At 40.7% G+C, this 17,642-nt stretch overlaps 1 protein-coding gene across 6 annotated transcripts in view; it reads left to right on the top strand.

Annotated features, from left to right (window-relative positions):
• clcn3 (chloride channel 3) overlaps window positions 1-17,642 on the top strand; it is a 200,874-nt gene that overhangs the window by 151,284 nt on the left and 31,948 nt on the right. For all 6 annotated transcript variants that reach the window (XM_078561350.1, XM_078561341.1, XM_078561367.1 and 3 more), the window contains 4 exons: window positions 3,358-3,545; window positions 4,614-4,736; window positions 12,882-13,088; window positions 15,942-16,022. In XM_078561350.1, the coding sequence (XP_078417476.1) occupies window positions 3,358-3,545; window positions 4,614-4,736; window positions 12,882-13,088; window positions 15,942-16,022 (599 nt within the window). The remainder of the gene's footprint in view (window positions 1-3,357; window positions 3,546-4,613; window positions 4,737-12,881; window positions 13,089-15,941; window positions 16,023-17,642) is intronic.

Raw genomic sequence — 17,642 nt, forward strand, 5'->3', positions numbered from 1 at the left:
GTTCTGACTTGAAAGCACTTGATGTGGTTCAAAATAATCATGCTGTATTAATATTTCTAATGTTCATTAAAACTTCTAAAAGAACCATCAAGGTAATTTATTTTGTTGAATTTCAAAGTCCTTGTTCATATTTCACAGCTTCTATAAGTAGCTGTAGTCGTCTAGCACTGATTTTAAACAACAAGGCTGTCATTCCACTCTGTACTTGTGAATACTTTATTCTGTGTGATTTGTGTCATATTTATTAAAATAGAAAGTTAACCAATAGTTCATATGCTGCACAACATGCCTACCTTAAGATGGAACACCATCTTCTCAGCTGCCTTAACATAAAAGCAAAATGCTGCGGATGCTGTAAATCTGAAATAAAAACAGTAAGTGCTGGAAAAACTCAGCGGGTTTGACAGCATCTATGGAGAGAGAAACAGAGTTAACGTTTCGAGTCCAATATGACTCTTCTTTGGAACTCTCTCTGCTGCCTTTGCTGCTTCCCTCTTTTTCCCCAAACCCACTGGGCTAAAATTCCACTAAGGTTTCCCTGCCCTAGCCTTGAACTCGCACTTATCTTCAGTTTCTCTCCTATCTCTTCTCATGACCTCTCTGAACTCATCTTGTCTTAAGAGACCCACCTACTGCTCCCCCGACACTATTCACACTGAACTGCTGCCCCCCCACCGCCCCAACTTCTCTTCCTGGCCCCCATCAGCTGATATTAGCTCCTCATTTACTGCCCCTTTCTCATTAATCACCACTCTGCTCAAAAAATTAACTGTTGACCCCTCCATCCTTGCAAACTATCACCCCATCACTAACAGCCCTTTCCTCTGTCACCCAATCTGTGTACATCTTGCCTGCAGCTCCATATTTGAACTCCACTAATTAGGTTTGTAACCTGCCACAGTACTGAAATAGCTCTTAACAAAGTCACGAATTGCATCCTGTTTTGCTTTGACAGAGGTAGACTATCCCTCCTTGCCTTCTCAATTTGTCTACGGCTGTTGACACTGATAAATTGCACAATTGTCTTCCAGTGCCTTTCCAATGTTTTCCAGCTGAGTGGGACTTCACTCGGCTCGTTCCATTCTTAACTATAGCGTTGCAGCTAGAGATTCACTGTCATGACTTTATCTTGCTACTCCTGCACCGTTATCTATGATAACCCCCAGGGCTTTCTCCTATTTCTCATTTACATGTTGCCCCTTGGCAACATCTTCTGAAAACATGGCATCAGGCTGACGGCAACCAATTCTACCTCACTGCCACCTCCCTCAGCCTTTCCACTGGCTTTAAATTGTCTGACATCCAGTACTAGATGAACAAGAATAACCTCCAAATAAATATTTGGAAAACCAAAGCCAATACCTTTGACCACAGCCACAAATTTATTTCCCTAGTTACTGACTCCATTCCTCTCCTGACAGCTGCCTGAGATTGAGCTGTACATTTCACAACCTTGGCTGAAGCACTGTACCCATTAAATTGTGTTGCAATATAGGCTGTCCCTCTTGCCCCACCCATTCTTTCTTAAAGACTCTCCTTAAATCTCAACTCTTTGAAAACTTTGAGCCACACCTTCTAATTTTTCCTGTTTTGGCTTGGTGCCTGTTTTTCCTTACACCTCCATGCAGCACATCAAAACATTCTTCTACGTCAAAGGAGCTATATAAATGCAAGCCATTGCTAAATTAAGAAAAGTATAGAGAGTATGTTGTGCGCAAGCTGTACCATCCAGTGGAAGGAACTATCTACCAATATTAAGTGTAAAGCTTCAAGTGAACATAGACAAGATAGTGGAGTTGGCGGATAGATGGCAGATGAAATTCAATGTGAAGAAGTGTGAGGCAATGCATGTTGGTAGACAGAACATGGACAGGCAATACAAAACAAGGGGTGAAATTTTGAAGGGGGTGCAAGAGCAGAAGGACCTGGGTCTATATGTGCTTAGATCATTGAAGGTGACAGGACAGGTGGAGAGAGCAGTTAATAAAGCATATAGTATCCTGGGCTTTATTAGTAGGGGCATAGAGTACAAGAGCAAGGAGGTTATGCTGAATTTATATTAGACACTCATTAGACTTCAGCTGGAGTATTGTGTACAGTCTGGGCGCCACATTACAGGAAGGATGTGAACACATTGGAGAGAGTGCAGAAGAGGTTTACAAGAATGGTTCCAGTGATGAGAAACTTCAGCTATGAGGATAGATTGGAGAGGCTGGGACTGTTCTCCTTGGAGAGAAGAAGGTCAGGAGAAGGTTTGATAGAGATGTTCAAAATCATGAGGGTCTGGTAGATAGGGAGAAGCTGTTCTTGCTCGTAAAAGGATTAAGGATGAGAGGGCACAAATTTAAAATGATTTGCAAATGTGACGTGAGAAAAAACTTTTTAACACAACAAGTGTTTCGGGTCTGGAATGCACTGCCTGAAAGTGTGGTGGAGGCAGGTTCAATTGAGGCAATCAAGAGGGCATGAGATGATTATTTGAATAAAAACAATGTGCAGGGAACGAGAAAAAGGCAGGACAATGGCACTCGGTCATAATACTCATTTGGAGAGCTGATGCAGACACATTGGGCCAAATGGCGGTCTCCTGTGCCGTTAAAGTTCTGTGATTCTGTGATTTTTCCTTAAGGAACAATTTCATGGAATATGTTTTTGCCCCTTGAAGATACTTTTCCAAGTCTGCCTTGAATACCATTTGTTTAAAGGCACTGGGCTACTTGTATTTAGACCTTTTTGATCTTTGAATTCATTGCTCAATATAGGGGAAGTTTTTTTTTTGCAAAAAAAAAAAAGAACTTGACAACTAAAAGGAGGTTTCATGCTATTGGTCTTTGTTGTTCAACATGTGAATCTCCTGCTTTCATACATTCAGGTCAGATTGCTAGTCTTCTGAGTGCCAGGATCTCTTGTGTAATACAGAGACCTAGAATCCAAATGCACAGGTCCAGCTGCCTATACTTCTTACGTTGTAGCATGCACAGCCTAACCACCATTTTGGCAAATTTCTGGATGCAGGTTCTTGTTGGTCTGTGTGTAGTTGTTATTGTTTCCATTCAGGAGGGGTAGCTGACAGAGAGAGAGAGAGAGAGCCCTGTCTTTTCAATTCGTTGAACTGCAGCAAAGTGTACCTGCCTGATGTTATGCTAATCAGCCAAATATTCAAATTGGTTGGCAAAACAGATTCGAGGGGCTGAATGACCCATTCCTGTTCCCTTGTAGCAAGAAAAAAGCTGGGTTTTGACAAGAATATGAGTATCCCTTGAGTTGTGTTAATTATAAAAGGGTGGGACAGTAAATCACTGACTTTTAAGTTGAAGAGAACTAAGCTCTAAAGATATACCATCTAATGATTTTCAGGTGCCTTGGCTGGTTTAATAGATATTGCTGCGGACTGGATGACTGATTTAAAAGAAGGCATATGTCTGAGCGCAATGTGGTTTAATCACGAACAGTGCTGCTGGGGATCCAATGAGCCAACGTTTGAAGCAAGAAACGAATGTCCTCAGTGGAAAACATGGGCTGAATTAATAATTGGACAAGCGGACGTAAGTTGATTCCCAAAGGCCTATTACAAATATTAAAAAAACAGAAATTTACTGGCACTTAGAAAGTCTTGGTTGGTTTTTGTGGGGTGTTGGGAGAGGGAGGGTACTGGAGATTAATGTATGAGTCACCATTTTCTTTCCAGAAGATATATTTTTCTGGTTGAATATTGCCATCAGTTACTGAGCCATGTCATCTATTTGAGGAGATCCATCATACCCAAACTCATTCTGCCCTCATCTATACCCTCACGTAGATACCTGCTTGATAGCACATGCAACCATGTTTTTCTCCTGTACTCCATGGCCTAAGAGTGTTGAGGCCAAATGTAGCTCTCTCATGGCCCTGACTGAGACCATGCTATTCATTGAATTGCAAACAATCTACACCCTCCCCAAATTGTGCAGTTTAATCATGGATTTGCTTAATGGGCTCACTATAATCCCACTGAGCAAAACTGTTTGAAGGCCTCTCCCATGTTTAAGTGTGCCCGGTCGCCATGTTTCCCACCACAACATAGATTAAATTCCACTCACAATTTCCAAACATAGACTCCATCTGCTATGAAGCAAAACATACTCTCTGGTGCACTCCATATATAGGAAGAATGTACGTCGGTATTAACAGTTTGATTATCATAGCCCGAAGATTGATTGGAGTTGCAAGTAAAATGATGACCTTGCAAGTTGGGCAAAGGAACGTTAGAATAGTAGAGGGAACGCTGTCCTCTGCAGTGAAAGACCTGGGTGCTTGATGTTGATTAGCTTTCTGAAATAAAAGTGTTCAATTTTCTTGTGCCAGTTTCACATGCTTCAATTAGGATATTAAAAAAACCACAAGAAATAAATTGAGCTTACAGGAGCAGGAAGGATTTTTTGTTTAACTATATAATTATCTCAAGAACACAATAGCAACTGTGGTTGTTGAAGAAAGCAAGAGTAAAAATAAAATATTTAGCAGTTTTGTCCTCTGTTGAGCCTTGTGATTCTGGTTGGATAAAGGATGAACAAAGTCCTCAAATCTTGTTGGTTGCGTTTCATTGGAATTTTTTAATGTGCAATGTTTTCCAGGGACCAGGTTCTTATATAATGAACTACATTATGTACATTTTTTGGGCCTTGGGATTTGGCTTCCTGGCTGTTTCCTTGGTGAAGGTATTTGCTCCATATGCCTGTGGTTCCGGAATTCCAGAGGTGAGATCCAATAATACTTTTTGAAATTCACCTTAGCAATTATTTATTTTGATAAACTCACTTTACCAACACAAAGCAAGAGTTTATTATTGGGAATGTTTTTTAAAGATTTGCTGGAAATCTGCTGCAGGTTTGTTAGCACCTGAAGAGGAAAAAGGGCCAGTTAATGCTTTGCATGATGGGCCAAAAATGTGTCTCTTCTGTGCTGTAAGATTTTATGATCGTAAAGGTTCAGGTGCAGGCTTCTTGTCAGACCTGGAAGCTGAAGATAAAAGAATCTCGTAATGAGACTGAAACATAAGGAAAAGCACCCAAATCTCAGGAATGATGTCTCCCATTGCAGGCCACTTAATGGGCTTAATGAGCAGCAGGAAGACTCATGAAAAGTTGAGAGATGAAAACTGGTGGATCATTGTGCAGCAGTCTCCTGTGACTTTCACCATTAGAGACTCCCAATCAGGAGGACAAGCTCCTCAAGGTCTATCTTGTTTGTGGCTATGTCATGCTTTGTTTCATTTTTAAATGAGAAATAAAAGTACATGAATCATCTCTTAGAGTCAAAATGTTTAGCAATTCCATTCTGTGTCATAGATTTTGACAGACAAAATTACCCAGATTGCGTACTGTAAAATTGACAGTGTTACTTTTGACCATTGACATTGTCGAATTATGTTGTTTAATATTATTCAGTGTATTTTTCTTCACTGTTTTGATAGGTCTTCCACAGTATTAATAAGTAATCTAAGACAATCCCTAAAGCAGTGCATGATGCCTTGAGAATGCAAGAAAAAGGTTGTAGAGCAATGATGAAAATAGTTAAGAAACAGTTACCTAAAATATGACGGCATGAGTTAGTAGACCAACATTTAACTTTGGATTCTGAATTCAGATCCAGCCCAAATTGATGTATTGAAAATTCCGTCTCTCTGCTGTTTGGAATGATTAAGTTAAATGAGTTGGAGAGTCTTATTCAAGTTCTCCTTGGACTTGGATGCCCCAAGTACAAATCTGGCCACCATTTACAATTAAACTAGTGAATTAGTAGTTGCATGTAATGCAATTATTAAATTTTTTAATAAGGTCTGCTATTTAGTTTAGGGCAATAATCATGGGTGATTTTAATATGCATATCGACTGGACTAATCAAATTGGCAAGGGTAGCCTCGAGGGAGAGTTCATAGAGTGTTTTAGCGATTGTTTCTTGGAGCAATATGTTGTGGAACCAACCAGAGAGCAGGCTATTCTGGATTTGATTTTGTGTAATGAGATGGGATTAATTAGTGATTTCATAGTAAAGGATCCTCTAGGGAAGAGTGATCATAGCATGCTAGAATTTCAAGTTCAGTTTGAGAGCAAGAAACTTGAGTCCCACACTTGTGTTCTGGAGTTAAACAAAGGTAACTACATAGGCATGAGGGCAGATTTGGCCCTAGTGGACTGGGCAGGAAGACTACAAGGTAGGACAGTTGATGAACAGTGGCAGATATTTAAGGAGATATTCAATTCCTCCCCAGTAAAATACATTCCAAAGAGGAAGAAAGATGGTAAGAGGGGGAAAAAGCATCCAGGGCTAAGCAAGGAAATTAAAGATAACATAAAGGCAAAAACTAAGGCATAACAAATTGCAAAGGTCAGTGGCAGTCTCGAAGATTGGGAAACTTTTAAAGATCAACAAAGAGTTATTAAAAAAATAATAAAAAGAGCAAAGGCAAATTATGAAAGAAAACTAGCGCAAAATGTAAAAACTGATAGCAAAAGCTTCTACAAGTATATAAAAGGAAAGAGAGTAGCTAAAGTGAATGTTGGTCCCTTGGAGGATGAGACTGGGGAGTTAATAGTGGAGAACACAGAAATGGCAGAGACGCTTAATCAATATTTTGCCTCAGTTTTCAAGGTGGAGGACACTAGTACTGCCCCAATAGTAACAAGTAGTGCAGAGGGTATAGAGAAAGAGGAGCTTAGAGCAATCACCATCACTAGAGAAAAAGTACTGAGCAAACTATTGGGATTAAAGGGTGGCAAGTCCCCAGGACCTGATGGCCTACATCTCCGGGTCTTAAAGGAAGTGGCAGCGGAGATAGTGGATGCATTGGCTATAATATTCCAAAATTCCCTGGATTCTGGAAAGGTTCCAGTGGATTGGAAAAATGCTAATATAACACCCTTATTCAAAAAGGCAGAAAGTAGGAAACTATGGACCAGTTAGTTTAATGTCTGTCATTGGGAAATTGTTGGAATCCATTATTAAGGAAGTAGTAATGGGGCATTTGGAAAGTCAAAATGTAATCCATCAGAGTCAGCATGGTTTTATGAAGAGTAAATCGTGTTTGACTAATTTGCTAGAGTTCTTTGAAGATGTGACAAGCAAAGTAGATAATGGGGATCCTGTAGATGTAGTATATCTGGACTTCCAGAAGGCCTTTGATAAGGTGCCACACAAAACATTAATACACAAGATAATATCACAGAGTTAGGGGTAATATATTAGCTTGGATAGAGGATTGGCTAACCAACAGAAAGCAGAGAGTCGGGATAAATGGGTCTTTTTCTGGATGGCAAGCTGTAACTAGTGGGGTGCCACAGGGTTCGGTCCTTGGGCCCCAACTATTTACAATCTATATTAATGACTTAGATTCAGGGATAGAAGGTACTATAACTAAATTTGCAGATGACACCAAAATAGGTGGGAAAGTAAGTTACAATGAAGAAATAAGAAATTTACAAATGGACATGGACAGGTTCGGTGAATGTGCCAAAATGTGGCAGATGGAGTTTAAATTGGATAAGTGTGAGGTTATCCATTTTGGCCGGAAGAATAAAAAGGCGACTCATTATTTAAATGGAGAGAAACTTCAGAATGCTTCAGTGCAGAGGGATCTGGGTGTCCTCGTGCATGAATCGCTGAAAGCTAGTATGCAGGTACAGCAGGTAATAAGGAAGCCAAATGGAATTTTGGCACTTATTGCTAAAGCAATAGAGTATAAAAATAGGGAAGTGTTGTTGCAACTGTACAAGACATTGGGCGCACCTGGAGTACTGTGCACAGTTTTGGTCCCCTTGTTGCATTGGAGGCAGTTCAGAGGAGGTTCACTAGATTGATTCCAGAGATGTGGGGTTTGTCTTATGAGGAGAGATTGAGCAGTTTAAGCCTATACTCGCTAGAGTTTAGAAGGATGAGAGAAGATCTAATTGAGTAATATATGATGCTAAAGGGGATAGACAAAGTCGACGTGGAGCGGATGTTTCCCCTTGTGGGGTATTCTAGAACGAGAGGCCATAGTTTTAGGCTAAGGGGTGGTAGATTTAAATCAGAGATGAGGAGGAATTACTTTAAGGGTTGTGAATCTGTGGAATTCACTACCTCCGAGTGCAGTGGATGCTGAGACGATGAATAAATTTAAGGAGCAGATAGACAGATTTTTAATTAGTAACAGGTTGAAAGGTTATGGGGAGAGGGCGGGAAATTGGAGTTGAGGCTGAAATGAGATCAGCCATGATCGTATTGAATGGCGGGGCAGGTTTGAGGGGCTGAATTGCCTACTCCTGCTCCTAGTCCTTATGTTCTTATGTATGTTATGTTCGAAAACAGTTTGTTAAACAGAATAAAAGAGCTTTACTCTGTATCTAGTCATTCTGTACATGGCTTCAGATTGCTTAATGGTGAAAATGGCAAAAATGTTCCTTTCCTCAGCAAGTCAGACTTTGACTACACCTTCTGTCCCCTTGGATACTTGAACTTTGAATCCAGCCAGGGATCAGGCTATATTGGATCTGGTAATGTGTAATGAGGCAGGTTTAACAAATGACCTCAGAGTAAAGGATCCCCTAGGAAACAGTGACCATAATATGGTAGAATTTAGCATTCAGTTTGAGAGTGAGAAACCTGGGTCAGAAACAACTGCGCTAAACTTAAATAAGGGTAATTACAATGGAATGAGTTGACTGGAGTGGACTGGGAAAGCAGTTTAGCAGAAAAGACGGTTGATGAACAATTGCAGACGTTTAAGAAAATAATTCATGACTCTCAACAAAAATCTATCCCAGTGAGGAAGAAAGATTCATGGAAGGTGATAAACCAACCATGGTTAACCAAGGAAGTTAAGGATAGTATCAAATTGAAAGAATGTGGCAAAGATTAGTGGTAAGCCAGAGGAGTGGGAAAGTCTTAAAAACCAACAGAAGAAGACCAAAAAAAACAAGGAGAAAATAAACTTTGAGGCTAAACTAGCAAGTAATATGAAAATGGACAGTAAGAGCTTCTTTAAATATATAAAAAGTAAGAGAAAGACCAAAGTGAACATTGGCCCCTTAGAGAATGAGACTGGGGAAATAATAATGGGGAACCAGGAAATGTCAGAGGAGTCAAATAAATACTTTGCATCAGAATTCACAGTAGAAGATACTAATAGCATTCCATAAATACTAAATAATCAAGGGGCAAAAGGTGGGGAGGAAAAAAATACAATAACTAGGGAATCTAATGGGGCTAAAGGCCAATAAGCCCCCTGGACCTGATGGGTTGCATCCTAGGATATTAAAGGACCTAGCTACTGAGATAGTGGATGCACTGGTAGTGATCTTCCAAGAATCCTTGGATTCTGGAAAAGTCCCAGAAGATCGGCGAGCAGCCAATGTAGCAAACTTATTCAAAAAGGGAGGGAGACAAAAAACAGGTAACTATAGGCCAGTTAGCTTGTTGGAGTCGATGATAAAGCATGTCATAGCAGAGCATTTAGAAATACATAATCTAATCAAGCAGAGTCAGCATGGCTTCATGAAGGGTAAATCATGCCTGATAAATCACCAGAGGCATTCGTGGAGTACAGAAAGTGCAGGGTGAAGCTTAAGAAAGCAATTAGGAGAGCAAAGAGGGGATATGAGAAAGCTCTGGCTGGTAAAAGTGGGGAAAATCCCAAGATATTTTATAAGTATATCAATGGGAAGAGGATAACCAGGGAAAGAGTAGGGCCCATAAGGGACCAAGGGGGCAATCTATGGGTGGAGCCAGAGGACATCACTAGAATGTTGAATGAATACTTCACATCCATCTTCACCCAAGAGAATGAGGATGAAGGTATCGAACTTGGAGAGAGAGACTGCTAGGTTCTTGAGCAAATTGATATAGGGAGTGACAAGGTTTTGGAGGTGTTGGCAGGCTTAAAAGTGGATAAATCTCCAGGTCCAGATGATTTGTGTCCCAGACAGCTGAGGGATGCAAGGGAGGAGATCGCAGGGGCTCTGACCCAAATTTTTAATCCCTCTCTGGCCACGGGGGAGGTGTCAGAGGACTGGAGAACAGCTAATGTGGTTCAGCTATTTAAGAAGGGTTGTAGAGATAAGCCAGGAAACTACAGGCCAGTGAGTCTCACGTCAGTGGTAGGGAAACTATTGGAGAAAATTCTGAAGGAGGGAATCTATCTCCACTTGGAAAGGCAAGGTTTGATCAGGGATAGTCAGCATAGCTTTGTCAGAGGGAGGTCATGCCTAACAAATTCGATTGAATTTTATGAGGAGGTGACCAGGTGTGTAGATGAGGGTAGTGCAGTTGATGTAGTTTATATGGATTTCAGCAAAGCCTTTGACAAGGTCCCACATGGGAGACTTCTAAAGAAGGCAATGCACATGGGATACAGGGTAATTTGATAAGATGGATTCAAAATTGGTTTAGTTGTAGGAGACAGAGGGTGATGACAGAATGATGCTTTAGTGCCTGGAAGCCAGTGTCCAGTGGCGTACCACAGGGATCTGTGCTGGGTCCCCTATTATTCGTCATTTATATAAACGACATAGATGACTATGTGGGAGGTAGGATTAGTAAATTTGCGGATGACACAAAGATTGGCCGGGTGGTTAACAGTGAGGTTGAGTGTCTTGGGCTACAGGAAGAAGTAGATGGGATGGTCAAATGGGCAGATAAGTGGCAGATGGAATTTAACCCTGAAAAGTGTGAGGTGATACACTTTGGAAGGAGTAATTTGACAAGGAAGTATTCAATGAATGGCATGACACTAGGAAGCTCTGAGGAACAAAGGGACCTTGGCGTGTGTGTCCATAGATCTCTGAAAGCGGAGGGGCATGTTATTGGGGTAGTGAAAAAGGCATATGGGACACTTGCATTTATCAATCGAGGCATAGATTACAAAAGTAGGGAGGTCATGTTGGAGTTGTATAGAACCTTGGTGAGGCCACAGCTGGAGTACTGTGTGCAGTTCTGGTCGCCACATTATAGGAAGGATGTGATTGCACTGGAGGGGGTGCAGAGGAGATTCACCAGGATGTTGCCTGGGATGAAACAATTAAGTTATGAAGAGAGGTTGGATAAACTTGGGTTGTTTTTGTTGGAGCAGAGAAGACTGAGGGGCGACCTGATCTAGATGTACAAGATTATGAGGGGCTTGGACAGGGTGGATAGGGAACAGCTGTTCCCCTTTGTTGAAGGGTCAGCCACAAGGGGGCATAAGTTCAATGTGAAGGGCAGGAGGTTTAGGGAGGATGTGAGGAAAAACGTTTTTACCCAGAGGGTGGTGACTGTCTGGAATGCACTGCCTGGGAGGGTGGTGGAGGCGGGTTGCCTCACATCCTTTAAAAAGTACCTGGATGAGCACATGGCATGTCATAACATTCAAGACTACGGGTCAAGTGCTGGTAAATGGGATTAGGTAGGTAGCTCAGGTGTTTCTCATGTGTCGGTGCAGACTCGATGGGCTGAAGGGCCTCTTCTGCACTGTGATTCTGTGAAATTTCTTAGAGCACTTTGAGGAGATAACAAGAAGGATAGATGAAGGGGAACCAGTAGATGTAATAAATTTGGATTTCCAAAACATATTCGATAAGGCACTGCACATAAGGCTACTTAATAAGATAAGAGCCCATGGTGTTAGGAGTTGTGTATTAGTGTGGATAGAGGATTGGCTAACTAATAGAAGAATATAATACTTTGGATAAGGTGGGCATTTTCAGGATGGCAACCTGTAACTAGTGGAGTACCACAGGCATAGTGCTGGGGCCACAATTATTTACAATATATATATTAATGACTTAGATGAGGGAAGTGAATGTACTATCGCCAAGTTTGAGGATGACAAAAATAGGTGAGGATGACACAAGGAGTCTACAGAGGGATATAGACAGGTTAAGTGAGTGGGCAAAAACTTGGTAGATGTAATATAATGTGGGAAAATGTGAGATTATGCACTTTGGTAGAAAGAATCTAGGAGCTGAATATTATTTAAATGGAGAAAGACTGCAGAAGGCTGCAGCATAAAGAGATTTGGGAGTCCTTGTGCATGCTTTGTGTGTCCTTGTGCATGAATCCCAAAAAGCTAACATAAAAGTTCAACAGGTAATAGAGAAGACAAATGGAATGTTGGCCTTTATTTCAAAGGGAATGTAGTGTAAAAATAGGGAAGCCTTGCTAAAACTATGTAAGGCACTTGGCACTAGCTAGACCACAGCTAGAATACTGTGAACAATTTTGGTCCCCTTATCTAAGGAAAGATACACTGGCATTGGAGGCAGTCCAGAGAAGGATCACTAGATTGATCCTGGGTATGGAGGGATTTTCTTATGAAGAGAGGTTGAGTAGGTTGGGCCTTTGCTCATTGGAGTTTAGAAGAATGAGAGGCGACCTTATTGAAACATATAAGATTCTTAGGGGGCTTGACAGGGTAGATGTTGAGAGGTTGTTTTCTCTTGTGGGTGAGTCGAGGACCAGAGGGCATAATCTCAGAGTAAGCAGGCGCCCATTTAAAATAGAGTTGATGAGGAATTTCTTCTCTGAGGGTAATGAATCTGTGGAATTCTTTACTGCAGAGGGCTGTAGAGGCTGGGTCGTTAAGTATATTCAAAGCTGAGGTAGACAGATTTTTAATCAGTGAGGGTTATGGGAAAAGGCAGGAAAGTGGAGTTGAGGATTATCAGGTCAGCCATGATCTCATTGAATGGTGGAGCAGACTCGATGGGCCGAATAGCCTATTTCTGCTCCTATGTCTTATGGTCACCACTGACTGATATTACAGTAGTTTTCAAAACTAAATTTCCAATTGTGGCAGTCGGACACTGTGCTGAAGTTGCTTGTCTTTTGAGAGCATGTGTCGTCCAAGTCATTTACATTAAATTTAAATAACCTGTGTTTTTCTTTTACAGATTAAAACCATTCTGAGTGGCTTCATCATCCGAGGATATCTGGGCAAATGGACCTTGCTAATTAAAACAATCACTCTGGTTTTAGCTGTTGCCTCAGGGCTGAGCCTTGGGAAGGAAGGTCCCCTCGTTCATGTCGCTTGTTGCTGTGGTAATATTTTCTCCTACCTGTTCCCCAAATACAACAAAAACGAAGCAAAGAAACGAGAGGTAGCGTTACTGCATTTCTTTTTGCAATTTTTACTGAAAAAACACATTTTGTTTTCTTGCATCAATTAGACAGTAGTTCTCACAAGCATGCTTTGATTCCTATGACCTCAAAGATATATTTTTGTAGATATTTTGCTGCAAATAAAAGTTGCATATTCCAACTGAAATAAATCAGTTTATTGGATTTAATGCAAACTCATGATATGCTACCATTTGGATTGTTGGAATATTTAATTATTTTAGCCTATAGCAGCTCCTTAGACTTTACAGGTTGGATTTTGCCACGGTCTTTGGATCCCCAACATAGGGTCCAAATGGGAGTCCCGAGCCCACACTTGCCAGTAACAACACTAGCTCAGCAATCTTCCAGGGGTCAGCCTCTTAATTGGCTGCCTCCGGAATCACTGCCCTATTAAGTACAGCTGGTGGGCTCTCTGCTGGAAGCCCAATGAAAGGGCCAGCAGTTCAGGTGCCTTGACATCCCTACCGGGAGAGGTGGTCCTTGCTGAGTCAGAACTTTCGAAGTGTATTTTCTTTTTGTTTTGGATTTCCAGCATCCGCAGTTTTTTGCTTTTATCTTAGTGTTTAATTGACTGCCACTTCTCTTCAAGGAATGCCTACCTTGAAGAAGTTTTGCTCTTCTCTCCGTCAGGATTTTCGTATCTCTCTTTTGCCTTGTTCACCTTTATTGCTTTCCATTTCTCTCCTGGTGTTTGATCTTTTCGTTATCTCCACCTATCACTGGCCCTCTATCCAACTCTCCTTGTCCCAACCGCCCCCTTAAACCAGCTTATATTTCACCCCTTTTCTATTTTTCCTTAGTTCTGTTGAAGAGTCATGCGGACTCGAAACGTTAACTGTGCTCCTCTCCACAGATGCTGTCAGACCTGCTGAGCTTTTCCAGTTATTTTTGCTTTTGTTTTGGATTTCCAGCATCTGCAGTTTTTTGCTTTTATCTAGAACAATGGGACCCAGTTTAAGAATCAAAGGCTTCCCTTTTAGGATGGAGATAAGGAGAGATTTTTTTCTCTCAGAGATTTGTTCGTCTGTGGAATTCTCTTCCCCACAAAGCAGTGGAGTCTAGGTCATTGAATTTATTCAAGGCTGATTTAGATAGATTTTTGATAGACAAAGGGAGTTGAGGGTCATCGGGGGGAGCACGCAGGAAAGTGGAGTTGAGACCATAATCAGGTTCAGCCATGATCTTATCAAATGGTGGAGCAGGCTCGAAGGGCCAAATGGCCTACTCCCACTCCTAAGTCCTGTGTCCCTATGTTCATCCAGTTGTTGAATGTTGAATCTTGCTGTCTGCAGAGTTCCAACACGAACAGTTTGCATGACAATCACTGCATTTCAGAGTAATTCACTGTATAGGAAGCATTTTTTTTTGAGGTGTGATGAAGATTGTGAATTGTGGCTGACTGTGTCTTTATACAGAGCTTTTAAATTATTTATTTGAAATCCATCCTGTTCTGAAATGAAAATTTGTCTCAAGTTAAAAAGTAAATACAATTTATCTAACATTGGTATTTCCTGCAAAGCTCAGTGATTGATAACTTCAATGTGCTTTTGTGTTCAGAGTACACATCTGTTGCAGCACGATGTTGGAACTTCAGTATTAACTGTGAAATATGCTAATTTTTATTGTCGTGCATATTATTCACAACACAGAAACAGGTCCACGGCAGTGGTTATGCTCAGACGAGTTGTCTTCAACCCTGCTTCACCTCACCCCTTTAATATATCATTGTATTCCTTTCTCCTTCGTGTGTTTATCTAGCTTCCTCTTAATTGCATCTGTGCTAACCTCAACTATTCCACCCAACAGCGAGTTCCACAATCTAATCACTATCTGAGTAAAGAAATGTTTCTTGAATTTCTTATTGGGTTTATTAGCGACGATCTTATTTTTATACCTAGGCCTGATCAACATCTGAAACATGTTCTCTAAGTCTACCCTATAAAATCTTATACATAATCTTAAAGGCGTCAGCCCTCCGTCTTCTACTTTCCACTGAAAAATTAAACTCTTGGTTTCTGTCATCAAGTCCAGCACACTTAAATACACTGTAAACAGAAATGTCCCAACACTGATCCCTGTGGTACCCCTTGCCATGTCCACACATCTCCATTCACAACTATTGGCACATCCAATTTCCAAACCAACTCAAGAAGCTTGCCTCTTGTTGTGTACCACCCCACATTATTGAGTTACTGCCCATGTGGCATGGCATCAGAAGCATTGCTGAAACCTGAATCGATCACATGACTGAATTTCTTGAGTTATTTTTGCTCCTTGAAAGTGAAAATGCCAGAAAAAGTACATGGCTTAGCCAGGGTTTCTCCCTTGGCCAGCATTTGCTCAGCAATCAGACACCACCTTAAAAGAAGTTAATCAGCCATTCATCTAATTGTTGAATGTTAGATCCTGCTGTGTGCAAAATTGCTACAGCATGTTTGCATGGAGATTTTATCTTTGTAATTTAACTTAATTGCACAAGTGAACTCTTGCTTCGTTCATCTCGAGCGGAATAGAAGCCATTTAAAACAAGGATTTTTCAGTTTTATCTCTTAACTTTCTATTAATATCCTTAACACATGCTATTAATTTAACGTTGTCGATTACAAAAGCTTTTGACACCATAAATTTGGTAAGACATGACAAGAGAACAGGAAAAAATAAATGTCAAATAAATCGACTGTCTTTTTTAACTTGTGAGACAAATTATAGTGCAGCTTCAGTGGATTTTAGGACCTAGTCCCGTTGTGCCTCTTATTTCAGAAAGCTTTCAGTGTAAGTCAGGTTCATTCAAGTTAATATAAACTAACAGACTCTGACATTGCTTCCCATAGGTGTTGTCTGCAGCATCAGCAGCTGGGGTATCCGTGGCTTTCGGTGCTCCAATTGGTGGTGTCCTTTTCAGCTTGGAAGAGGTAATGAATGATTATGCATTATTTAGCAGCAAACATCTACCCTGCAAACATCTCAGGGTATATTTACAGTAGTAAATGCCGTATACTACTATAAGTACAGTAGTAAATGTACACATTCCAGTGGTAGGTAATTGGAGTATGAAACAGTTTTGTTGCTCGCAAGCCGTAGTGTTAAATGTGAAGCCAAAGCCTGATCTGATTTCTGAGTAAAATGGAGTGAAACTACCTCTTCCAGGGAGTTTTGTTTGGCTGCTGGCAAGGCTTTGCGTGCAGCCAATGCATATTGGACGATCACACACAGCACACCTGCACTTTTCTAATATGTGCTCACACAGTTTACACCTATACCTGGAGACAGGTATAAAGGGACTGTCCAGAGGATCCTCAACTTCGCTGCAGTGTGTGTCATTTTGGCTTGGGGATCAGCAGGGACTTCACTCGAGAGTTAAAGTAGAAGCAATCAGGAAAGATAAAGAGGAAACAGAAGGGATAGACTGATTAGAAGTCAAAGCACATGAAACAGACAGCAAAGAGAAGCAGAAGAAGTGAAGAGAGGAAATTTTATATTTTACAGCAGCAAATCGAACTTTTCTTGCATGCATACATGACAAGAAGTGTTGAAGCAGCACAATCAACTAGAAACCTTAAGAGAATGAGAGAAGGTAGTTTCCTGGGAAGTAATCATTTCTGACAAAACTGAAATTTGTATTTATGAATAAAAGGTTCATTATTGAGGGAAAGTGCATATAAGTGTTATCCATGTTAATGTTTTGAGTTCTTTTGTGCCATTTTCCTTGTACGATGGCCTGATGGTGATTTCTTTAGACTGCATCACTTGTCTTTTCGTTATATGCTTTTGCAGCCCCAGGATTGAACAGTTAAGCCAGTTGCTCGAGGATTAAATGTAATCCAGTGCTGCTCTCACACGCTCCCTTGAGATCAAACCAAAATAACTAAGTATTTTCTTTACAAAACCTGGTAAAGTTTAAAAAAATCAATGAATTAAACTGATAAAAGAGTGAAAAATAACTATGATTTATAATATATGGTTGGTTCATCAAGCTCTTGTATTTAAGAAAGTGTCTAGTCCTGCACTTTGAATTACTGTTGCACAGGTTATTCATGCCCCTTAGTAACAGAATGGGACCTTGAATCATATTCCTCACTTGATTCCTCTGAAGGGGGGCAAAAAAGACAGCTTTTAAAGATATCACTGAACAAAATTGCAATGCTATTTTAGGACAGTCCAAGTAACCTTGCATGCAAGGTTTAGCCAGTTTTAATATGCAACCATAACAAAACCTCATTTGGTCTAAAACATTCTGATAGAATTCATATTGCCTGTTCCTGATATTGCATGTATTTTTATCACCTTGGTGAAGGTCAGAGAGGAATTTTCCAGAATTTTTTTCCTTATTGGTCCTGGGTTTTTCTCCAATCTTTTGCTTCTCTCAGAAGATTACATGACTTTGGGGAGGGTAGGAACTGTCTAGTCATGATGCTGCAGCCATCATGGGCCATGCTTGGTGGACCAGACCTTTTTTAACCTACCCACCATTTTAATATATTCATATGAATGGCTGAGATTAGTTTAGAATCCCATTTCACTGAACACCTCCA

The sequence above is a fragment of the Cetorhinus maximus genome, chromosome 2, assembly GCF_964194155.1.
Source record: "Cetorhinus maximus chromosome 2, sCetMax3.hap1.1, whole genome shotgun sequence".
In the NCBI taxonomy this organism is placed as follows: Eukaryota; Metazoa; Chordata; class Chondrichthyes; order Lamniformes; family Cetorhinidae; genus Cetorhinus; species Cetorhinus maximus.